Consider the following 26,120-nt stretch of genomic DNA (forward strand, 5'->3'; position numbering starts at 1 on the left):
ATGCGTACGTGTTTGTGTGTATGCATGTGTGTATGTGTGTGTAGGTGTGTATGCATGTGTGTGTTTTGTATGCATGTGTGTGTTGTATGCATGTGTGTGTGTTGTATGCATGTGTGTGTTGTATCAATGTGTGTGATGTATGCATGTCTGTGTATGTGTGTGTGTTGTATGCATGTGTGTGTATGTGTTTTGTATGCATGTGTGTGTTGTATGCATATGTGTGTGGTGTATGCATGTGTGTGTGTTGTATGCATGTCTGTGTATGTATGTTTGTGTGGTGTATGCATGTGTGTGTGTATATGAACTATGCTTGTTCACCGACACAGAAGCAATGTCGCAGTTTAACATGGATGAGTGTATCCGCGTCGATCAGTCTTGCATCTTTTAACGCCACTTGCTACAACGTACCTGGTAGTGACACCGTCGACCCTCCTCTCTCCGGAAAAAAACATTAAACTCGTGTCAGTAGAGGCAGCCAGTAGTTGTGTGGTAACTATCATATTCAATCAACAAAACGGTTAGGAGTATTAGGATCCAGCCAACATGGATTCCCTGCTGTAACTGTGGAACACTGACTGTGGAACACTGAGTGAGTGAGTGAGTTATTTAGCAATATTCCAGCAATATCATGACAGGTGACATCAGAAATGGGCTTCACTCATTGTTCCCATGTGGGGAATCGAACCCTGGTCTTCCAAGTGACGAGTGAACGCACTAACTATTTAACATTTGATAGATAATAATGATGAATAGTATATAAATACAAGTATGAAATCTTTCAGCAAAATCTTGTTCAATGGCACTCGTGTTACGGTCTGAGCACATTTGTTATATTTGTTCACAGAGGAGCCAACCACACCTACCATCACCGGACCTCCCTCACCTGTATCAGTTGAGAATGTCACCCTGACATGCTCCTCCTCGTCCCGGAGTCTACCCCTGGACCATCCCCCACTGACCATGACCTACATCTGGAGGAGGAACAGGACTCTGCTAGAATCTGGTGATGAGTCTCCTACAGGTGGAGATGACCTGACAATAACCCACATCAGCAGAGAGAACCAGGGAGACATCTACAGCTGCCAGACCGTGGAGGAGGGCCTGAAGTCTGACTGGAGTCACGGACATGTACTGGATGTTCTCTGTGAGTAAGAACTTACTTTGTTTACGGTATAAGATTCTCGTGTATCTTATCTTTGTAACTGTGCTTCTGAGTGATAATTTTGTCACAACCTTCTTTGCTAAAGGAATGTGCTCTGTGTAAACAGAATAGAAATGATTATTGTGAAAGTTCGAATAGGAAATATAGGCAGGTCTGATTTAGTGATCCATTCAAAGTTTTAGAGTCGAAAATGCTTCCATTTTCACGGCACTGTAAGGTCACCTGAATATGTTGCCAAGAGTTGTACATAGCAACAGAGTGGGTGAGTGAGTGTTCCAGTTGTAGAATGTACTTATTGTGGGAGGAAAGCATAAGCTGATATGGGTCTGAGACGTTTACCATTTTGTGAATCCCAAGACCACAGGCCAAACCAAACAACATGTCTTCATTCACTGAAGCAAACTGCACTTATATCTCAGAATAGCTTCTCAGCTGACCATCTCACATGCATTGCAGATGGACCTGACCAGATACAATTTGACGGCACACGTGACAAGCTGGAGGTAGAATTAGAAGAAGGGAAACCTGCAGCTGTGAGATGTTCTGCTGACTGTATCCCTGCCTGTACTGTAACCTGGTGGAACATCTCCAGACAGACGGTGATTACAGGACAGAGGGTGGCTGTGTTGTCTATACCAGCTGTAGATGTATCTGTGTCTGGACTGTACACGTGTCACGTCAACAACAGCCATGGTAGTGCATCACGGAACCTGACGCTGGAGGTCTTCTGTAAGTCAACACTTCAGCAATAGAATCTGTTTTATACAACCTATTTTGGGGGATGACGCCTGTTGGGACGGCCCCCTTTTCGTAAACCTGATCCTGCTGGAACACCTGCTAGAACACGGATAGTAATGGCACCCAAAGATTTAACACAACCAAAGACCCTTTAGATAGCACTTAAAGATTAAAAATAATTAACCATTTGAAACCTTAATATTGATGAAGAATTGAATTTTCACTATGATCTGATGGCATTATCACTCCAATGGTTCTTAACTTTCAGATTCTCCCAAAATCCAAAATGTTTCCGTTAATTCGAAAAAATCAATTAGAAACCCAGCCCTACAGAATACAGTGCCCCTGAAACTCTATTTATATAAGGAATATAATTTGACCCTTTTCGTTAGATATTTCCGTTTCTTCACCCTGCACAAATGAGAACGCTGATGTTACCGACGTTGCATGTCCTCCTGTGGAGCTGACGTGGACAATGACGTTGTTGTTGGGGATGTACAGCGTACCTCATCAATCACTTACAAAGCGTGGCACGGAAAGGTTATTTCAAATGAACATCGCATGTGTCAACCAATTTAATATGTTTTGAATCGGGTTAAAACTTACCGAAGAGGCTTGATGTTACATGATTATACTCGTATGCATACTGAACTGAATATTGTCCATATTAAATGTTTCAGCACGTGGCGTTACTGAATCTGATGTCGTTTCCATCGTCCCCGTGGCTGCTGTCTGTTCCGTCCTGATCGTGGTCATCGCCGTTGTAGTCATCGTAGTTGTTTGTAGAAAACAGAGACGTGGAGGTAATACGGTGTGATGTGAGAGTGAATGACGATAACCCGAGGGTCACGTAAAGTTGTCTCTCTCAGAAGCACTTCTTCGCACTTTCGTTCAGCAATAACAAACACTGATCTCACTTAATAGCGTGTTGCGGTTCATATATTAACTACATGCTCATGTTTACATCACGCAATCGATGTGTGTGTGTTCAGTGTATCGACACCCGGAAATAGTTGGCTCCATAGAATAGGAAGGCCAATGCTTTCAAATGAACAGTCACACGCTGATAGTGCATAAGAAAGATAGACATGTTCTTGTATGTGAGTGAGGATGTTTTTACGCCGCATTTAGCAATATTTCCGTAATATCACGGCGGGGAACACCAGAAATTGGCTTCCCACATTGTACCCAAGTGCGGCATCGAACCCGAGTCTTCGGCGTGACGAGCGGACTATTTAACCACTGGTGTACCCCACCGTCCCTTCCTATATATATACACATGTACTGAATTATATATGACAGTGTGGAACAACGCTTTGGGTGAACTGGGCGGGGTTGGATGGTTACTTCAGAATACGTTGTACCCCCACAACTGAGATATACCAATACTGACCAGCAAAAGAAACGCAATTCAAGAAATCAAAACTCACACTGAATCTCGATTCGTCTGAAAAGATGACATCATCCCACCTTCGTTGTCCAGAACAGTACAGAACAGAACATTTACTACGCTCAGGCTGGGGTACATAATAGGTACAAATAAATATACAGTTGAGAATACATAGGATGGCGAGATGGTTTACAAGGAAGATTATACAGTTTTCATGACAGTACTACAAAATATACACAGTTTTTTTAAAACACTAATTCGTTTACAGTTTAACAATTCGTTAAATCTTAAAACATTGGGTTTTTCAACATACTGGTTTGGGATATAGGTTTTCCTATTATGTTTGAAGAGAGGGCAGAGAAAAATGAAGTGAAATTCATCGCCAACATCACACGTGTAGCAGAGGTTACACATTCTTTCTTCGAGTGGAATTTACTTCTATATGCAGGAAGTTCTAAACAAGAGAAATTTAAGAGCCAAGGAGAAAGGGATATATGTGAGATATTTTCAAAGACAAGTTCAGATTTGAATACGCGATACATGGTGCCCTTAGACGAATCCGAAATCTCTGCGCGCCATGTTTGGGTTGCTTTATCATCTAAGCCTAAGGAGATAATAGTTTTAATTTCATTGAGAAAGACAGCTGGTTGACTTACCCAGCAGATGCTGTAGCCTGTTTCATTAAAAACAGCTTCCACGGATTTGATCTATTTTTTGTTGCTATTGTTTATGCAGGCTTCATTATATAACATTTGGTATACAATTGTTGACAGCTTTTGTTCTTTACCATATAGGAGTCTAGCCCAGAAATATACCATGCGACTTTTGATATAGTTTTTTAGGGGTACCGTTCCAAGTTCTCCATATAGCATTATATTGGCGTGCTTCTCTTAACGGGAATGAATTTCCGTAAAAAGTTTACAAGAACGGATTCTAGAGATTTACAGTTTTCAAAACCCCATATTTCGCAGCCGTATAACAGAATTGGCTTAACAATGGTGACCTCGATTTGTCACCCAACGGCGCCGTTCCAGTCGATGTCTGTTGGTGAGGATGGGTCCACGGTAAGGGCGACGGCAATGTAAGCCTGCCGCTAGGAGTCGTCAAAGCACAGTCCTTTCGCTGATAGGGCGCCCATTGACCCAATCACGGCATTAGCAGTGCTTACTGCCGCCTACAGACGGTTCCGGAGGTGCTGAAGTTGGATTATCCGGTCCTGTCTTTGTGACGTCACACGGGGGTGTACCGGAACGGGGGCGATCAGAAACGCTGACAGTTGCCACTACCCGTTGCTGCAGACGAGTTATTGTCGAAGGGTGCACCTGAAAATGTCGGTCTACGCAAACTTGTCAAACTCCAGCATTCAGCATGCCTATTGCTTGGTGTCTCTCCATTTCACTTACACGTGGCATGTTGCGGTGAAATGACAGCATTACGACACTGCCTGCATTTGTATCCCTACGTACACACTCTGCACGTGTGTCATGCATTTCATCCTTGCTTGTTTCTCCCTAATGATTTGAACACCATCCTGCATGGTGAATGCTTTATCATCACCACATCATACTTGTGTTAAAGTATCAAATCCAAACTCATGCTGAAAAAGTACAATTTTCATGAATTCTGAGTTGCGTTTTTATTGCTGGTCAGTATATATACACCTATACAAACGTTAAGCAATACTAATATGCTTTTAGATGTAATGTCTTTACTATAACTGTAAAACATAAATAATACTTTGGTATGTAGCATCTGATGTCCATTTTCACCCTGTTACTGAGTAAAACGTTATCTGGCAAGCATTTCACTTTATATTGACATGTTATACATTTTCAAATGATCATTTTGTCTTATTTATACTACTAATAGATCTTCCCTATGTCATCTTTTTCACGTCCATGTGGTGGATTTTGTTTAAATGTAAAGATGTTCTTGATGGTGTCTATTAGTATTCATTCAGGAAGTAAATGTGGGGAAATTGAATCTGAGACCAGCCTTTAAGGAAGAGTTTATAGTGAGTGAATATGAGCAATATCACGACGGGGGACACCCGAAATGGGCTTCAGACATTGTACCAATGTGGGGAATCGAACCCGGGTGTTCGGTGTGAAGAGTTTATACCCTTAAGTGACACTATTATTGAGATCATATGCAAACCCTTTCACACCCGTAAATAGAGTAACAATTGAATATCTATGTCATAAGCTTACATGAGAAGTTAGATGTAAATTACTTAAAACTATGGTGGTATCTACTTGACATGTCCTTTTCTCTGTGTGTTTCAGTCCAACATAGACTCATTTCACTTCTCTTATTTAACTGTCAAGATGGACTTGAACAGCCTGAGAAATATGAATAATTTCTTTTATATAACCCTAAAGTTGCTGAAACAGCCTGAGAAATATGAATAATTTCTTTTATATAACCCTAAAGAAGCTGAAACAGCCTGAGAAATATGAATAATTTCTCTTTTATAACAGGCAAGACGCTTGAACGGCATTTGAGATATGAATCAATAGTGTGCACACATTTACATATTTGATGGCCTTTAGCTTTCAGTGAGTGAGTGAGGATGTTTACGCCACTTTTAGCAATATCCCAACAATATCCCAGCGGGAGACACTTTAACCACTAGTCTTACCATCCCAACAAGGACTTCATGACACCAGTGTTACTTAGCTGACAGTTACATATCGTTCTACAAATTTCAAGTTATTTATGTCTACTTCAAAGGTATGCAAGTATACGAGCAATTCGTTTATCATATATTTTCCATCTAACATTTTGCATCTACACAATTATATCTTTCAGGAAGGGGAGACATTCATAGTCGGTGAGTATCTGCTATCCAGTGGGTAAGGCAAATGGGTAAATTTAAACTTAGTAGTATCTGCTCTTTTTCAAGGCTGATGGGTAAACAGTTGGCAGTATCTGCTATCCTTCAACGGCTATTGGGTAAACAGTTGGCAGTATCTGCTATCTTTCAAGGGTGTTGGGTAAACAGTTGGCAGTATCTGCTATCCTTCAAGGCTACTGGGTAAACAGTTGGCAGTATCTGCTATCCTTCAAGGCTATTGGGTAAACAGTTGGCAGCATCTGCTATCCTTCAAGGCTATTGGGTAAACATTTGGCAGTATCTGCAGTCCTTCAAGGCTATTGGGTAAACAGTTGGCAGCATCTGCTATCCTTCAAGGCTATTGGGTAAACAGTTGGCAGTATCTACTATCCTTCAAGGCTATTGGGTAAACAGTTCATCACCAACACAATTTGACTGGGTATATCACTAATCAATAGCTGTGTGATATCGAACACAATCTAAATCAATGGCGCACAGTCAATGAGCTGCTTGGTAGTTATTACTCTTCCAGGCAAATGTTTCAAGGGCGTGAACTACCTGTATTTTCGTGAACACCTGGTGTCTTCACTGTTTTTTTCAGTGGTTCATTCATATCATTTTGACAGCTACTTTGTGATTTGCAACACTCTGAGGAAAGCGGACTGTTTCTATAAATATTCCTTGATTCCAACCACTTTCTACATTTCTTTCCCCCCAGCGTTGTCACATACATCCTTGACGCAGAAACAGACGGGGGCTACCAGGAGATAGAAGGTTGGTGTTGTACGTCATCGTAGACCCTTAATCGTCACATGAATTAGTTCAGATAAACAGGTCATAGAGAATTATTAAATGTACCATGTCTAAAAACAGTCTTGGAATTTTAGCTGTCAACATAGAAAAACTAAAGGCCTATGATAACTATTAGCTCCGAGTGACCTTGAGGGTTGGTGTAGCCCAGTGGTTAAAGCGTTAAAGCCGAAGGCCCGGGTTCGATTCCTGACATGGGATCAATGTGTCAGGCCCATTTCTTGTGTCCCCTGCCGTGATATTGCTGTAACATTGCTAAAAGTCGCGTAAAACCCAACTCACTCACTCACTCACTCACTCACTGGCCTTCTATTGTATCGGACGCTGTCCATATATCGCTCCTACGGTGCTAGATCAGTGCACTATATTCAAACATGTACGGATATGTGATCGGTTCACAATAATACAGGCATCTGTGATTAACTTTGCAGTTTGTATGCATAATTAACTCCTGAACATTGTCACTTTCAGAGAGAGGATACGTTCATCAGTGGTGAGTATCTTCATCAATCTTCAAGTAGGATGAATAAATATTTCATCTCACACAGTGATACATAGCTGAAGATCTGATATAGAATTGATCCACGGGAACCCATGGTTGTCGTAAAAGTTGACAAACGGGATACGGTGGTCAGCCTCGCTGACTTAGTTGACTCATATCATCGTATCCCGATTGCGTAGATCGATGCTTATGCTGTTGAGCACTGGATTGTCTGGTCCAGACTCGATTATCTACAGACCGCCGCCATATAGCTGGAATATTGCTGAGTGCGGCGTCAAATAACAAACAAACCGACATAGCTAACAGAGCAAAACTATGCACGATTCGGAGCGATGTAAATTGAGAGTGTGTCACATCTTTATAATTTCCTTTCATTTTACTCAAGTTTAATACTCATTTTTATCAGCTCGGTTTCGTATCACAGGGAAGACGAAAACGATGGGAGCTACCAGGAAATAGAAGGTTTGTGTCTAAAGGTTAACTACAAGCATGACGTGTAAAGGCTGTGAAATTCGGACTGTGAGTGTATGGTACTGATATGTCGATTGAATGTAGCTCGAACTATTTCCCGTCTGAAGCCCAGAAGCCTGGAATAGGAGTCGTGTCTAAAACCCATACACATTGGATATAAGTCAAATCGTCAAGGTTACGGTGTAATATTTCAAGGAAAGGGAAAAATACCGATTATGTGATTTAAAATACCCATCATAGAATAGTTAATATACTGTAAATAAACATTTCCTAAGTCAAATTCGTTTATATTATATATATAATTCTTATGACACTTCTTAATTTCCATGTACATAACCAGAATTCGGTGATATGCCATGTGGGGGAAACAGATCCACTGGCCTGGACAGCTGTAACGGTCATACTTCCCGTCATACATCAAGAATGATTCTTCCATCTTCATTGCTTGATTCCTTTGTTGCGTTATGCGATGTAGACAGGGTTCCAGTAGCGTATAAAGAATCGTAGTTTCTTTGAAACACTAGACACAAATAGTACTTCGTCCTAATGTCCTAAAACTAGTATATATGCACTGAAAGGAATATTATCGACGAATCGTTTATGTTTCAAATACGATGTAGACAGGACTCTGTTAGCTTATAAAAAGGATCGATGTTTCATTCAAAAAAGACACACAAAACCCCCCCAGAACTTCCTCTGTTTCCTCCTTTTGATTAAAACCAATATATGCATTAAACCGAACAAGGAATATTAACAGAACATTTCTTATCATTCAAATACGTCTCTGCCTTCTCATATGAATTACCCTACTAATTACAAATGTGTTAACTGTGTGTTATATTAGAAGATGATGACAACGTCGACGACATCGTCCCCATCGTAGCTGTCTACTCCATTATGCTCACTGCTGTGGCAGTTGTGGTGGCAGCAGTTACTATTCTTGTCTACAAGGACGTAAAAGGTACGATGAATACATGAATCTTTTTGAATGCAATGTAAGTTTCAATCCCTCCTCCACTCCTCAACACACCACAACCAACACGAACTTACACCAAGGTGAAGAACCAGGTCAGAGCTGGTCTTCTACAACCTATTTGCAAGCTCGTCATAACAGGTGAGAAACGCTGGCTGATTATGGCCATACATGTATACCCCCGTATCCCAATTGCGTAAATCGATGCTCATGATATTAATCACTGGGTTTTCTTGTCAAGTCTTGATTATTTTAGACAATCGTAATATAGCTGGAATATTGCTGAATGCAGCGTTAAACAGCAAACAGGCATGTCTGTAGTTCACCTTCATATGCTGAAATCTTTTTTTTCCATTCTATTTTGTAAACGCTGTTTTGATTTAGTAATTTGGGCAGTCGGGAGCCAAGTGGTTAAGGCGTTCACGCCAAAGACCTAGGTTCGATTCCCCACATGGGTACAATGTGTGAAGCCCTATTGATGGTGTTCTGGTTTTGGTGATGTTGATGGACTGTGCTAACAGCGACTCAGTCACAAACTGTTATTCAGTAAATGGAAACGTGGACGAATCTTTCCGTTTACAAAAATACAAGTTTGTCTTTTGCTTTATTTGCAGAAAACCAGGACAGAAGGTACATAAGTTTATTGTTTCACCTTAAGTGCTGAAGTTAGGTATGGTAATAATCAGTTAACAAACCCTCATATATGTGTCCAGTTGCAATCTCCTGTGTTAAACACCATTTACTCAACTTACCCCAGAAAACTAGACCCTAACTGAATAAACGAAGCCCGTATAGATGATCTGTGGAAATGACGGAGAAAGTAGCAATACATACACTTCTGTGCAAGACAACTTTATCTGCGATGTAAGTGTAATGTTGTAATTACAGATGTGGTGAATATCTTACTGTGATGGCAGACAGATTGTCCCGTGACTTCAGTGATGTAGCTTGTGCTTCCAACAACGACCTGGATGTCTTACCCCTACATGATTACGAGCGAATCCTGAGGGAACAGTTCCACATCTATACGTCTCTCAACCCTTCATCGTCCCCATCATAAGCCTAATTTGACGATAATGTTCCTCATCTACACGTCTCTCAACCCTTCATCGTCCCCCACAGAAGTCTAATCTGACGGTACAGTTCCTCATCTACACGTCTCTCCACCCTTCATCGTCGCTAACAGATCGAGGACCATAATACCAGGTGAAGCCTAATCTGACGGTACAGATCCTCATCTACACGTCTCTCCACCCTTCATTCTCCTCTACAGAGGACCACGACACCAGTAGGGCATGAACTGATGGTACAGTTCATCATCTATACGTCTCTCCACCCTTCATTGTCCCCAACAGACGACCACGGGACCACAGTACGGTGTGCAGCCTCAAGTGAGGCAACAGTTTATGCAGACGATTTTGTCTTTGTACCTTTCTACAGACGATATTGTGTTTATAGTTTTATGCAGACGATGTTTTCTTTTTCGCTGTAGGCTGACCATATTTTCTTTATAGCTTTATGCTGACGATATTTTCTTTGTCGTTCAATGCAAACGATATTTCCTTTGTCGTTTTATGCAGGCGATATTTTCTTGGTCGCTTTATGCAGACGATGTTTTCTTTGTCACTTTATGCACTCGACATTTTCTTTGTCGTTTTATGCAGACGATATTTTCTTTGTTATTGTATGCAGACGATATTTCCTTTGTCACTTTATGCAGACGATATTTCCTTTGTCGCTTTATGCAGATGAAATTTTCTTTGCCGCTTTATGCAGATGATATCTTCTTTGTCGCTTTATGCAGATGATGTTTTCTTTGTCGTTTATGCAGATGACGTTTTCTTTGTCGCTTTGTGCTGACGATGTTTTCTTTGTTGTTGTATGCAGACGATATTTTCATTGTCACTTTATGGAGATGATATTATCTTTGCCACTTTATGCAGACGATTTTTACTTTGTCGCGTTATGCAGACGATATTTTATTTGCCACTTTATGCAGACGATATTTTCTTTGCCACTTTATGCAAGTGATATTGTCTTTGTAACTCCAGACGAACAATCCTTACATCCTTACAATGTATGTACGACTGTGAACCTAGCTGGTGTGATGGTGGCTAATATTGATTACTGTTAAACAGACATTTGTAATAGCATGTTTTAATAAACATTCTAATATTTCTAAATATTATAACCTTATGGGAATGCGAATAGTTCTTATGTTAGTGTACAGTTAGTTATGTAGGTGAGTCTAGGTATAGATGAACGTATATTTTGGTATGGATGAAAAAGAGTGGCTTTTCTTTGTATTATATGTTATCTGATGTTGTGTTGCGACATCTCAATAAACTTATGATTATGATTATTTTTTGTCGTCTTCTTGCATTGATCCTTCCGTAAACCTTACCAGGAACATATGGTCGTGTGTTTAAACCCCCAAATGGTTGCATTTTCATTCAGCTGTTCGCCCCACAAGCGTTTGAGTGAGTGAGTTAAAAGTTTACATAAGATGGACACTAGTGCAGCCATTTCGCGATGAGAATAATTTAGATATAAATTATATTCAAGTCCCACTCTTCATAAGTCTAATATGGTCATGTCGACTGTCAATCCATATATTGTAAAAACCCTATCTATTTATATACACAGTTCAATGAATCTAAGAGATTCAGTCCTATGCCAATAACATCATATTTACTTTTCGCATATTTTGTAAATTAACTTATTGTCTTATTCATTAAATATTCACATGTATGTATCGCTGTGTAATCCTGAAATGTAGGCCTATGGCCTCCACTATATAACAGAAATAAAGATTGAAGATATTATCATCGCATATTTGTCGACAAAATACAGTAAAACAGTGAGGTACGTATCACAGTTTAGTTTTACCACAACGGCTACCGCATGATTGTTCTGCCCAACATTGTTACTTATGCCACTATCGTGCACGTGCATTTTGACCAATGTCCAACAGTTCCTTTTTTCACGTTTTGAAGAATGCACGATTCGGGCGAAGTTTTCGGACACCTTCGTTTTTATTGGGAGCATGTTATATTTGGGCGAATGTTTTCTGCTTGGGTGTTTATGCAATTGCATTAAAAGTGGTAACTTTCTTTTGCCCGATAGTTTAGTCCTTGAACGGCATTTAGAAGATTGCATGACACGCTGACCATGCGACCTGTGACAAAGGTACTGGAATTGCTGATGTAGGAGTTTCCTTCTTTTCCCAATGGTGCTAGTAGTTTGGCAAGATGCTGGGCTGTGTTGTAGCAGACTGAGCCCTTGGAGCATACACGTGTTCTGACTTTGACTGGATCTTTATGTGTGCCCCAGTGTGTACTTCAGTGTGCTAAAATCATTGGCTTCGCCTTACTATTATGACCTTTGTCCAGTTTCGGGTAAATCTTGTATGGGAAGATTAAAGATAATAAAATGGATGTTACTAGCTTGATACAAAATACATCTGGGGTACTCGATTTACTGATATTTTCCAAGTTACAGGCGAAACTGCATCTCAGCTGTTGAAAGTATTAATAACCAGATTAATATCCATTTTGATATGGCCACCTTTGGGTATTGTCACACGTCATTCTCTTGATATATTCCTTGTAGTACTCATGTAAGTGAATATAAACATTGAAATCATAATGGAAAGATGTCTGTAATAAGACGAGAGTAGATAATGAGAATAGTCTAAGAGATAAAACTTAAGGATGTCAGTTAATTTACATACTTTAGATTTGTTGAAGGAACTAAATAATTCCTTGAATTCTAAAACTAGACAATTATTTGATCTAATGACAGGCTTAAATATGGTGGAAATGTGGTAATCAGTCTACTAATCTGAGAGAGAAAATAGCTAGAAACTTGAATGGAAACAATGCCTGAAAATGTGGTCACCATGAAAAAGGCCACTAATAATTGTCACCAAATTCTCAGTTATTGTTTGTTGTGATTGTGTGAACCGACACTGAAGACCACGTCAGTACCTAGTGTAGCCACCCCTCGCACGAAAAACATCTGCCCATGCCATCCTAAAACTTGTTCCATGGGGTTCATACCTGGCTGCTTAGCAGATCCCCCATGTGCGAACACTATCCTTCCATGACGACTGAATTCAAATGAAATAAACGTCATCTAGCACACGTTCAGAACGATAATAATGACGTCACACTGTGAAATAATTTCACTTGCAAAAGAATGATTTACAGTTGCAACGTCATGGTTTTTGAGAAGTTCTTTGATCTTATCTTGATTGCATCATGATTATTGCCTCGAAAATGCACAAATATGAATGAAACGTTTTTTGTGTGGAGGGTTATACATAGTATGTGTAGTGAGTAGTAAGTCCAAGGACGTCACTCATTCATAACGTTGTGTTATGTATCAATGCGCCGATACAATGAGAAAGGACGAAATATGCATCGATTTGATCCCAAAGTGCCAAGATTTTAGGGTGTGTAAGAAACAGATTACTGAACTCGTTGTAAGATAAATGGAGTCTGACAAACACTCGTTTAGTTTCTTTTGAGGCCCGGGATAGAATTGATCTTCAGCAACCCATGCTTGTTGTAAGAGGCGACTAACGGGACCAGTTGGCACATGTCATCGTATCCAAATTGCGAAGATCGATGCTGATGATGTTGATCACATGATTGTCTGATCATTTACAGACTGGAATGGCTGGAATATTGCAAAGGGCGACGTTAAAGAAAGAAAACTTTGTGTGATCTCAATAGTAACGGTTACATCTTGATGTGCAGTGCTAAAGAGTAAATACGGGTACATATGAAAGTGTTTGAGTGAGTGAATATCTTTTTACGTCGCTTTTCGCCATATGTCAGCAATATCATGGCGGGGAACACCAGAAATGGTCTTCACACATTGTACCCATGGCGGGAATCGAACCCGGGTCTTCGGCGTGACGAGCGGACCCTTTAACCACTTGGCTACCACAGAGCAGACAGATACAGCACGCATGACAACATAGTGTTCAATGTTCGACTGCCCAATGATAACGACACTAGTGTTTCAAACAGCAAGGACATGATTCACAGAGTAGACAGACCCAGGACGCATGACAACATAGTATTCAATGTTCGACTGCCCAATGATAACGACACTAGTGTTTCAACAAGCAAGGACATGGTTCACAGAGTAGACAGACCCAGCAGTGCCAAGTAAACTCATGACAACATAGTATTCAATATTCAACTGCCCAATAGCAACGACACGGCGTATTCACTAATGTTTCAACAAGCAAGGACATGGTTCATGTGACAGGGAAATAGTGTCAAGTGAAACTACACGAACATCAACAGCTCAGATCTGTCAGTGTTAACCAGCTGCTGACTATGTTTCTGTTTTACACTGTGACCGGATTATTTCATGTGTGTGGTATGTATCTGTCTTCGAATTGACATTTTATATAGCCATCCTTGTGACTTTTTCTTAAGTAGTACTGGATATTCTGTCAGTAAGCATACGTAATGATGACTGGTATTTTTTTTGCGTGCAGGTCAGTATGAACTTATCACGCCAGTTTTTGATATGTCTTTTTTAAAAGATAATTATACAGTTATATAGCGCCTAGTATCAATCTGTCTAGTTGCTCGCTGGACGCTGAATCACAATCTGATTATTATTACCCTGGATAATCCAAGCTGCCTGTACGGCGCTAGAAGGTTAATAGTCACATGACTTATCTCACCGGGTAACCAGTTTCTGCTGTACACAGTTTCGGCAATTTTGAACAAACACACTTACCTCAGGTGAGAGAACATGTTAGTATATGATATGTTAGTATGTTCATCGTAGTGTAGACCACATGTTAGTATATGATATGTTAGTATGTTCAGCGTAGTGTAGACCACATGTTAATATGATGATCTGTTAGTATGTTCAGCGTAGTGTCAGTAATGTATGTATGATATGTAAGTATAGTGCATACATGTATATGAAGCACTGTGTAAGGTATATATACATATTATACAGTGTAAACAGTCATAATAAACAATTACATAGATACATTACAACAATTTGACAAAAAATATAAAGAGAAAATATATTAAGATTACAATCGTTCGGGTCCATCGATATCCCTTTATGGACTCCTCTAAAAAGAATGTAACTTACATTTTCCGAAAAGTTCACATTGAAAATGCAAAATTGTGTCAGTTTGACAACTCTGCCCTCAGAAAATACTATAACGCCTGTTCATGAAAGTTCTTTCCTCGTTGCATGATCTTGTCTCTTTGTTTGGGGGCTTATATATGTGTGGTATGTATTTGTCAACTAGTATTATATTGAACTGACTTCAATAATGTGCTTGAATAATTCTGTCAACTGTTAACCTTGTTTTAACGACGAACACTTGTTTTGAGTGCAGGTCTTGCCTCCATGACAACTGGATACCCACACACTGTTACACGTGTTGGCGACGATGTTAACATAACCATGAACCCAGCGAATGTCAGCTTCCTGTATACCGTATGGGTAAATGGTTGGGTAGCTGTGAGACTGTTAGTGGTCCAGACTAAGTCACACCGTGTATGGGTACTCAACAGCAGTCACACCGGCTACACGACCAGGATCAGATACACCGGGGACGACTCACTATCACAGACAGGACAGCTGAGACAGTTACTGGATGTAGACAGGTCCTCGTTGTAGCACGTGAGTAGAATATGGGATGAACAGAATATTATTTGAAGAATAAAGTTGGACTGTCATAATGTATCCCCAACATAAATAAATAGCTATTCAATCTTGGATTGCTATTGATAACTTTAGGTGAGGTGAAATTGGGGCTTAGATTATTGTATATATGGATCCAGGTACGTGTGAGTGTCCGAGCATGCGTGCGTTTTTGTGTGTATGTGTGTGTGTGTGTGTATGTGTGTGTTGTATGCATGTGTGTGTTGTATGCAAGTGTGTGTTGTATGCATGTGTGTGTGTTGTATGCATGTGCGTAGATGAACTATGCTTGTTCACCGTCAAAGAAGCAGTGTCGCAGTTTAACATGGATGAGTGTATCCGAGTCGATCAGTCTTGCATCTTTTAACCCAATTTGTAATAACGCACCTGGTAGTGACACCGTCGACCCTCCTCTCTCCAGAAAATACATTTAACTCGTTTCAGTAGAGGCAGCCAGTAGTTGTGTGGTAACTATCATATTTAATCAACAAAACGGTTAGGAGTATTAGGATCCAGCCAACATGGATTCCCTGCTTTAACTGTGGAACACTGACTGTGGAACACTGAGTGAGTGAGTGAGTGAGTGAATGAGTGATTATTTTAGCAATTTTCCAGCAATATCATGACAGGTGACATCAGAAATGGGCTTCACTCACCGTTCACGAGTGAATACACTAACTATTTAACATTTGATAGATAATAATGATGAATAGTATATAAATACAAGTATGTCAGCATTTAGTAACATCTTGTTTAAAGGTAGGAGCACATTTGTTATATTTGTTCACAGAGAAGCCTACCACGCCTACTATCACCGGACCTGCCTCACCTGTATCAGGTGAGAATGTCACCCTGACATGCTACTCCTCGTCCCTGAGTCTACCCCCGGACCATCCCCAACTGACCATGACCTATATCTGGAGGAGGGACAGGACCCGGGTAGAATCTGGTGATGTGTCTCCTACAGGTGGAGATGACCTGACAATAACCCACGTCAGCAGAGAGAACCATGGAGACATCTACAGCTGCCAGGCCGTGGAGGAGGGGCTGGAATCTGACTGGAGTCACGGACATGTACTGGATGTTCTCTGTGAGTAAGAACTTACCTTGTTTACGGTATAGGAACCTCGTGTATCTTATCTTTGTAACTGTGCTTCTGAGTGATAGTTTTGTCACAACGTTCTACTGTGAACTACTGTGAACTACTGTGTTCTGTGTAAACAAAACAGAAATAATGATTGTGGAAGTTTGGATAGGAAATAAGGCAGGTCTGATTTAATGATCCATGAGTTTCAGAGGCTATAGAAAATGCTGATAGTTTCCCTGCACTGTAAGCTCACCTGGATATGTTGTCAAGAGTTGTACATGTTATATCTGGGGTTAGGCGTCTGACTTTGTGTGCAAGCTATTAGGTACCCGACTCTGAGGATGTGGGTTCGAATCCCGGATTGGACTCAACCCAAAAGTACTAGAATTTGTACTTTACTAAGAAAGTGTAATCCCAAATATAACATGTTACATGGCCACTTTCTAAATTTTATTGTGTAATCATAAGAGTTGTACATGTCAACAGAGTGCGTGAGTGACTTACAACGGTGTTCCAGTTGTAGTCTGTACTTATTTTGTGAGGAAAGCATAAATTGATATTGGTCTGAGACATTTACCATTTTGTGAATCCCAAGAACACAGGCCAAGCCAAGCGGCATGTCTTCATTCAGCATGTATGTCACACAAGCAAACTGCACTTACATGGAAGAAAAAAATCCGTTCTTATCTCAGAAATAGCTTCTCAGCTGACCATCTCACATGCATTCCAGATGGACCTGGTCAGGTACAGTTTGACGGCACAAGTGACAAGCTGGAGGTAGAAGAAGGGAAATCTGCAGCCGTGAGATGTTCTGCTGACTGTAACCCTGCCTGTACTGTAACCTGGTGGAACATCTCCAGACAGATGGTGATTACAGGACAGGGGGAGGCTGTGTTGTCTATACCAGCTGTAGATGTATCTGTGTCTGGACTGTACACGTGTCACGTCAACAACACACATGGGAGTGCATCACGGAACCTGACGCTGGAGGTCGTCTGTATTCAACACTTCAGTAACAGAATCTGTTATATACAACCTATTTTGGGGGATAACGCCTTTTGGGACGGCCCCCTTTTCGTAAACCTGATCCTGCCGGAACACCTGCTGGACCACCTGCTAGAACACCAAGAGATTTAAAATAATCGAAGACCCTTTAGATGGCACTCAAAGAATAAAAATAATTAACTATTTCAAACCGTAATATTGATGAAGAATTTAATTTTCACTATAATCTGATGGCATTATCACTCCACTGAGTCTTAACTTTCAGATTCTCCCAAAATCCAAAATGTTTCCGTTAATTCGAAAAAATCAATTAGAAAACCCCAGCCCTACAGAATACAGTGCCCCTGAAACTCTATTTATATGAGGAATATAATTTGACCCTTTTCGTTACATATTTCCGTTTCTTCACCCTGCACAAATGAGAACACTGATGTTACCGACGTTGCATGTCCTCCTGTGGAGCTGATGTTGACAATGACGTTGTTGTTGGGGATGTACAGCGTACCTCATCAATCACTTACAAAGCGTAGCACGGAAAGGTTATTTCAGATGAACATCGCATGTGTCAACCCATTTAATATGTTTTGAATCGGGTTAAAACTTACCGAAGAGGCTTGATGTTACATGATTATACTCGTATGCATACTGAACTGAATATTGTCCATATTAAATGTTTCAGCACGTGGCGTTACTGAATCTGGTGTCGTTTCCATCGTCCCCGTGGCTGCTGTCTGTTCCGTCCTGATCGTGGTCATCGCCGTTGTAGTCATCGTAGTTGTTTGTAGAAAACAGAGACGTGGAGGTAATACGGTGTGATGTGAGAGTGAATGACGATAACCCGAGGGTCACGTAAAGTTGTCTCTCTCAGAAGCACTCCTTTCGCACTTTCGTTCAGCAATAACAAATACTGATCTCACTTAATAGCGTGTTGTGGTTCATATATTAACTACATGCTCATGTTTACACCACGCAATCGATGTGTGTGTTCAGTGTATCATCACCCGGAAATAGTTGGCTCCATAGAATAGCAAGGCCAATGCTTTCAAATGAACAGTCACACGCTGATAGTGCATAAGAAAGATAGACATGTTCTTGTATGTGAGTGAGGATGTTTTTACGCCGCATTTAGCAATATTTCCGTAATATCACGGCGGGGAACACCAGAAATTGGCTTCCCACATTGTACCCAAGTGCGGCATCGAACCCGGGTCTTCGGCGTGACGAGCGGACTATTTAACCACTGGTGTACCCCACCGTCCCTTCCTATATATATACACATGTACTGACTTATATATGACAGTGTGGGACAACGCTTTGGGTGAGGTAGGCGGGGAGGGCGGGGTTGGATGGTTACTTCAGAATACGTTGTACCCCCACAACTGATATACATTTGTATACCAATACTGACCAGCAAAAGAAACGCACTTCAAGAAATCAAAACTCACACTGAATCTCGATTCGTCTGAAAAGATGACATCATCCCACCTTCGTTGTTCAGAACAGAACAGAACAGAGTTTTTATTAAGCACAGAGGTACCCTTCCAAGTTCTCCATATAGCTTTATAATGGTGTGCTTCTCTTAACGGGAATGAATTTGCGTAAAAAGTTTACATGTACGGATTCTATAGATTTACAGTTTTCAAAACCCCATATTTCGCAGCCGTATAACAGAATTGGCTTAGCCATGGTGACCTCGATTTGTCACCCAACGGCGCGATTCCAGTCGATGTCTGTTGGTGAGGATGGGTCCACGGTAAGGGCGACGGCAATGTAAGCCTGCCGCTAGGAGTCGTCAACGCACAGTTCTTTCGCTGATAGGGCACCCTATAGACCCAATCACGGCATTAGCAGTGCTTACTGCCGCCTACAGACGGTTCCGGAGGTGCTGAAGTTGGATTATCCGGTCCTGTCTTTGTGACGTCACACGGGGGTGTACCGGAACGGGGGCGATCAGAAACGCTGCCAGTTGCCACTACTAACCGTTGCTGCAGACGAGTTATTGTCGAAGGGTGCACCTGAAAATGTCGGTCTACACGAACTAGTCAAACTCCAGCATTCAGCATGCCCATCATTTGGTGTCTCTCCATTTCACTTACACGTGGCATGTTGCGGTGAAATGACAGCATTACGACACTGCCTGCATTTGTATCCCTACGTACACACTCTGCACGTGTGTCATGCATTTCATCCTTGCTTGTTTCTCCCTAATGATTTGAACACCATCCTGCATGGTGAATGCTTTATCATCACCACATCATACTTGTGTTAAAGTATCAAATCCAAACTCATGCTGAAAAAGTACATTTTCATGAATTCTGAGTTAGTTGCGTTTTTATTGCTGGTCATTATATATACACCTATACAAACGTTAAGCAATGCTAATATACTGAGTCAAAAAAGAAACTTCACAACATGTAATTTGAAAAATAATGAATAATTTTTCTCTGATGATACATCTATGTATCCGAAATTGGATCCCTATCTTTCCACTCTAGAAAAACGTTAGCAAAACCCACTCAAACCCGTCCATTCGTCGTGCAAATGACGTTAGTGCCAAATCAGGTTTTGCACGTGCAGTCGATCACGTGATCTTCGCATCGAAGTTTTCTTCATATGAACGTGTTTGCATTGGCCTCAAGAATTGAAAAAACACTTTTAAACAACAGTTCTAACGGTACTTGAAATGCCACGATTGTCAAATGTGCAACGTGAACGTGCCGTTGGCATGTTGCAAGCGGCAAGATCAGTTATTGACGTCGCAAGAGCAATGGGATGCAGCCGTCGTACTGTGTATGACTTGCGAGGTCGTCTAAAACAAACTGGCACCACTTCTGATCGCCCAGAACTTCTGATCGAACCAGGGCTGAGATGTTTAGAGGTCGACTGTCCTCACAGACCATTCGAAATCGGTTGCGGGCTGCCAATCTCCATTCTCGACCTCCATATCGTGGGCCAATATTGACACCGTTTCATCAACGTCAACGTCTGCTGTGGGCCCAACGTCACCTCCGATGGACCCAGAGAGACTGGAATCGAGTCGTCTTTAGCGATGAATCCGGGTTTACCCTCAGATTCGCGGACGGCAGGCATAGAGTCTGGAGACGACGTCGTGAACGGTATGCCCAATGTTGTGTACAGGAAGTCGACAGATTCGGGGGCGGAAGTTGCATGGTGTGGGGTGCTTTCTGTGGGAACAACCGTTCCCGACTTCTGGTCATCCGTGGAAACCTCACAGCTGCTGCTTACCGCGATCAAGTGCTCACCTCTGAACACCCCATACCGCGATGTTGACACGAAATTTCCTTCAAAACGCTGGAATCAACGTCATGGACTGGCCATCGAGGTCCCCTGACCTTAATCCAATAGAGCACGTTTGGGATGCACTTAGGAGAAGGCTTCGTGGTCTTAGGAACCAACCTCAGAATTTGCAGGAACTTAGCGCTGCCTTGCAAGAGCAATGGCGCAGAATCCCCAACCACGTGTTCAGAGCATCAGGCAGTCGATGAGGAGACGGTGTTTGGCAGTGGTGAATGCGCGGGGCAGCCATACACGATATTGAACTGAGAAATTTCGCATTTTTATGCTTGTGACTTGACATTCTGTATACCCATGTTTTGGAACGGCGGTGTAGCCTAATGGAACAGATTATGGCACTGTCAGTGTATCGAGTACATCACACAGATCTCAGCAATGAAATAATACCAATTTAACCATCTTACCATCTCTTGTTCTTTTATAGTGCCCTGAAGAAAGAATGTGAAGTTTCGTTTTTGACTCAGTATATGTTTTTAGATGTAATGTCTTTACTATAACTGTAAAACATAAATAATACTTTGGTATGTAGCATCTGATGTCCATTTTCACCCTGTTACTGAGTAAAACGTTATCTGGCAAGCATTTCACTGTCATATTGACATGTTATACATTTTCAAATGATCATTTTGTCTTATTTATACTACTAATAGATCTTCCCTATGTCTTATTGTTCACGTCCATGTGGTGGATTTTGTTAAAACTGTAAAGATGTCCTTGATGGTGTCTATTAGTATTCATTCAGGAAGTAAATGTGGGGAAATTGAATCTGAGACCAGCCTTTAAGGAAGAATTTATAGTGAGTGAATATGAGCAATATCACGACGGGGGACACCCGAAATGGGCTTCAGACATTGTACCCATGTGGGGAATCGAACCCGGGTGATCGGTGTGAAGAGTTTATACCCTTAAGAGACATTATGATTGAGATCATATGCAAAACCTTTCACACCCATAAATAGAGTGAAAACTGAATATCTATGTCATAAGCTTACATGAGAAGTTAGATGTAAATTACTTAAAACTGTGGTGGTATCTACTTGACATGTCCTTTTCTGTGTGTGTTTCAGTCCAACATAGACTCGTTTCACTTCTCTTATATAACCGTCAAGATGCACTTGAACAGCCTGAGAAATATGAATCATTTCTTTTATATAATCTATAGATGCTGGAATAGCCTGAGAAATATGAATAATTTCTCTTTTATAACCGTCAAGACGCTTGAACGGCATTTGAGATATGAATCAATAGTGTGCACACATTTACATACAGTAGAACATGGATATAGCGAACACGGATATAGCGTACAAACGGATATAGCGAACAAATTTAAAAGTCCCGTCAACAGTCCTTTATAATATCATTAAAATTATACGTGAATAACGAACTCGTGAGTAGCGAATTAACGGCTATAGCGAACTGATTTACGACCCCCAAGACCTAATTAACGACGTGATTAGCGAACTCACTCAGTGTCAGCTCAGCCACTTAGCGTTACAGTATACATCAATCTTGTTGGCGGTGAATCAACATTGTTTGATGGTCATTAATTAATTAACAAAACAAACATATCGTGCTTAACCCATTCAACAAATAAAAATAAACTTCATATTTATCAACATGATATAGGTAATGTCTTTGAATGTCTACATCTCTACAATCCAAGATGGCGGTCAAATGTAAATAACGAACAACGGATATAGCGAACTAAATTTCTTGGTCCCTTGGATACCTGAGAAATATGAATCATTTCTATTATATAACCCTAAAGATACTGGAACAGCCTGAGAAATATGAATAATTTCTCTTTTATAACCGTCAAGACGCTTGAACGGTATTTGAGATATGAATAGTGTGCACACATTTACATATTTGATTCCCTTTAGCTTTCAATGAGTGAGTGAGGATGTTGACGTCGCTTTTAGCAATATCCCAGCAATATCCCAGCGGGAGACACTTTAACCACTAGTCTTACCATCCGAACAATGACCTCAGGACACCAGTGTTACTTAGCTGACAGTCACATATCGTTCTACAAACTTCAAGTTATTTATGTCTACTTCAAAGGTATGCAAGTACACGAGCAATTCGTTTATCATATATATTTCATCTAACATTTTGCATCTACATAATTATATCTTTCAGGAAGGGGAGACATTCATAGTCGGTGAGTATCTGCTATCCAGTGGGTAAGGCAAATGGGTAAATTTAAACATAGCAGTATCTGCTCTTTTTCAAGGCTGTTGGATAAATAGTTGGCAGTATTTGCTATCCTTCATAGCTGTTAGGTAAACAGTTGGCAGTATCTGCTATCCTTCAAGGCTATTGGGTATACAGTTGGCAGTATCTGCAATCCTTCAAGGCTGTTGGGTAAACAGTTGGCAGTATCTGCTATCCTTCAAGGCTATTGGGTAAACAGTTGGCAGTATCTGCTATCCTTCAAGACTATTGGGTAAACAGTTGGCAGTATGTCCTATCCTTCAAGGCTATTGGGTAAACAGTTGACAGTATCTGCAATCCTTCAAGGCTGTTGGGTAAACAGTTGGCAGTATCTGCTATCCTTCAAGGCTATTGGGTAAACAGTTGGCAGTATCTGCTATCCTTCAAGACTATTGGGTAAACAGTTGGCAGTATGTCCTATCCTTCAAGGCTATTGGGTAAACAGTTGGCAGTATCTGCTATCCTTCAAGGCTGTTGGGTAAACAGTTGGCAGTATGTGCTATTCTTCAAGGCTATTGGGTAAACAGTTGGCAGTATCTGCTATCCTTCAAGGCTATTGGGTAAACAGTTGGCAAAATGTCCAATCCTTCAAGGCTATTGGGTAAACAGTTGGCAGTATCTGCAATCCTTCAAGGCTATTGGGTAAACAGTTGGCAGTATCTGCTATCCTTCAAGGCTGTTGGGTAAACAGTTGGCAGTATCTGCTATCCTTCAAGGCTATTGGGTAAACAGTTGGCAGTATCTTCAATCCTTCAAGGCTATTGGGTAAACAGTTGACAGTATGTGCTATCCTTCAAGGCTATTGGGTAAACAGTTGGCAGTATCTGCTATTCTTCAAGGCTATTGGGTAAACATTTGGCAGTATCTGCTATCCTTCAAGGCTGTTGGGTAAACAGTTGGCAGTATGTGCTATCCTTCAAGGCTATTGGGTATACAGTTGGCTGTATCTGCTATCCTTCAAGGCTATTGGGTAAACAGTTGGCAGTATCTGCAATCCTTCAAGGCTGTTGGGTAAACAGTTGGCAGTATGTGCTATCCTTCAAGGCTATTGGGTAAACAGTTGGCTGTATCTGCTATCCTTCAAGGCTATTGGGTAAACAGTTGGCAGTATCTGCTATCCTTCAAGGCTGTTGGGTAAACAGTTGGCAGTATGTGCTATCCTTCAAGGCTATTGGGTAAACAGTTGGCTGTATCTGCTATCCTTCAAGACTATTGGGTAAACAGTTGGCTGTATCTGCTATCCTTCAAGGCTATTGGGTAAACAGTTGGCAGTATCTGCTATCCTTCAAGGCTATTGGGTAAACAGTTGGCAGTATCTGCTATCCTTCAAGGCTATTGGGTAAACAGTTGGCAAAATGTCCAATCCTTCAAGGTTATTGGGTAAACATTTGGCAGTATCTGCTATCCTTCAAGGCTATTGGGTAAACAGTTGGCAGTATGTGCTATCCTTCAAGGCTATTGGGTAAACAGTTGGCTGTATCTGCTATCCTTCAAGGCTATTGGGTAAACAGTTGGCAGTATCTGCAATCCTTCAAGGCTATTGGGTAAACAGTTGGCAGTATCTGCTATCCTTCAAGGCTGTTGGGTAAACAGTTGGCAGTATCTGCTATCCTTCAAGGTTATTGGGTAAACAGTTGGCAGTATCTGCTATCCTTCAAGGCTGTTGGGTAAACAGTTGGCAGTACCTGCTACCCTTGAAGGCTATTGGGTAAACAGTGCATCACCAACACAATTTGACTGGCTATATCACTAATCAATAGCTGTGTGATATCGAGCATAATCTAAATCAATGGCGCACAGTCAATGAGCTGCTGGATAGTAATTACTCTTCCAGGCAAATGTTTCAAGGGCGTGAACTACCTGTGTTTCCGTGAACATCTGGTGTCTTTACTGATTTTCTCAGTGGTTCATTCATATCATTTCGATTTGCAACACTCTGAGGAAAACGGACAGTTTTTATAAATTTTCCTTGATTCCAAACACTTTCTACATGTCTTTCCCCCCAGCGTTGTCACATACATCCTTGACGCAGAAACAGACGGGGGCTACCAGGAGATAGAAGGTTGGTGTTGTACGTCATCGTAGACCCTTAAACGTCACATGAATTAGTTCAGATAAACAGGTCATAGAGAATCATTAAATGGGCAATGTTATGTACCATGTCTAAAAACAGTCTTGGAATTTTAGCTGTCAACTTAGAAAAGCTAAAGGCCTATCATAACTATTAGCTCCGAGTGACCTTGGGCGTTGGTGTAGCCCAGTGGTTAAAGCGTTAAAGCCGAAGGCCCGGGTTCGATTCCTGACATGGGATCAATGTGTCAGGCCCATTTCTTGTGTCCCCTGCCGTGATATTGCTGTAACATTGCTAAAAGTCGCGTAAAACCCAACTCACTCACTCACTCACTCACTCACTGACTGGCCTTCTCTTGAAACTTGTATCGGATGCTGTCCATATATCGCGTCCACGGTGCTAGATCAGCGCACTATATTCAAACATGTACGGATATGTGATCGGTGCACAATAATACAGGCATCTGTGATTAACTTTGCAGTTTGTATGCATAATTAACTGCTGAACATTGTCACTTTCAGAGAGAGGATACGTTCACCAGCGGTGAGTATCTTCATCAATCTTCAAGTAGGATGAATAAATATTTCATCTCACACAGTGATACATAGCTGAAGATCTGATATAGAATTGATCCTCAGGAACCCATGGTTGTCGTAAAAGTTGACAAACGGGATACGGTGGTCAGGCTCGCTGACTTGGTTGACTCATATCATCGTATCCCAATTGCGTAGATCGATGCTTATGCTGTTGAGCACCGGATTGTCTGGTCCAGACTCGATTATTTACAGACCGCCGCCATATACGGTCAGCTCTCGTTGGAATTGTAGATGGAATATTGCTGAGTGCG

The 26,120-nt window shown here is 41.1% G+C and overlaps 1 protein-coding gene across 1 annotated transcript; it reads left to right on the forward strand.

Annotated features, from left to right (window-relative positions):
- On the forward strand, positions 1-25,820 carry LOC124254792 (cell adhesion molecule 4-like). The gene is made up of 7 exons (XM_046688641.1): positions 1-4; positions 845-1,144; positions 17,396-17,662; positions 18,350-18,472; positions 23,128-23,149; positions 25,209-25,264; positions 25,795-25,820. Exons 1-7 carry the CDS (start codon positions 1-3, stop codon positions 25,818-25,820), a joined length of 798 nt encoding a protein of 265 aa, XP_046544597.1.
- The last annotated feature ends 300 nt before the right edge of the window (positions 25,821-26,120 follow it).

The sequence above is a fragment of the Haliotis rubra genome, unplaced genomic scaffold (genome assembly GCF_003918875.1).
Source record: "Haliotis rubra isolate DU_JTF1 unplaced genomic scaffold, ASM391887v1 Scf583, whole genome shotgun sequence".
Lineage (NCBI taxonomy): Eukaryota > Metazoa > Mollusca > Gastropoda > Lepetellida > Haliotidae > Haliotis > Haliotis rubra.

Bases quoted from the DNA above. Each gene is read 5' to 3' on its own strand.
- LOC124254792 (XM_046688641.1), top strand. The intron at 17,663-18,349 runs GTATTCAACACT...TAAATGTTTCAG, and splicing joins CCTGACGCTGGAGGTCGTCT to CACGTGGCGTTACTGAATCT. The intron at 18,473-23,127 runs GTAATACGGTGT...TATATCTTTCAG, and splicing joins TAGAAAACAGAGACGTGGAG to GAAGGGGAGACATTCATAGT.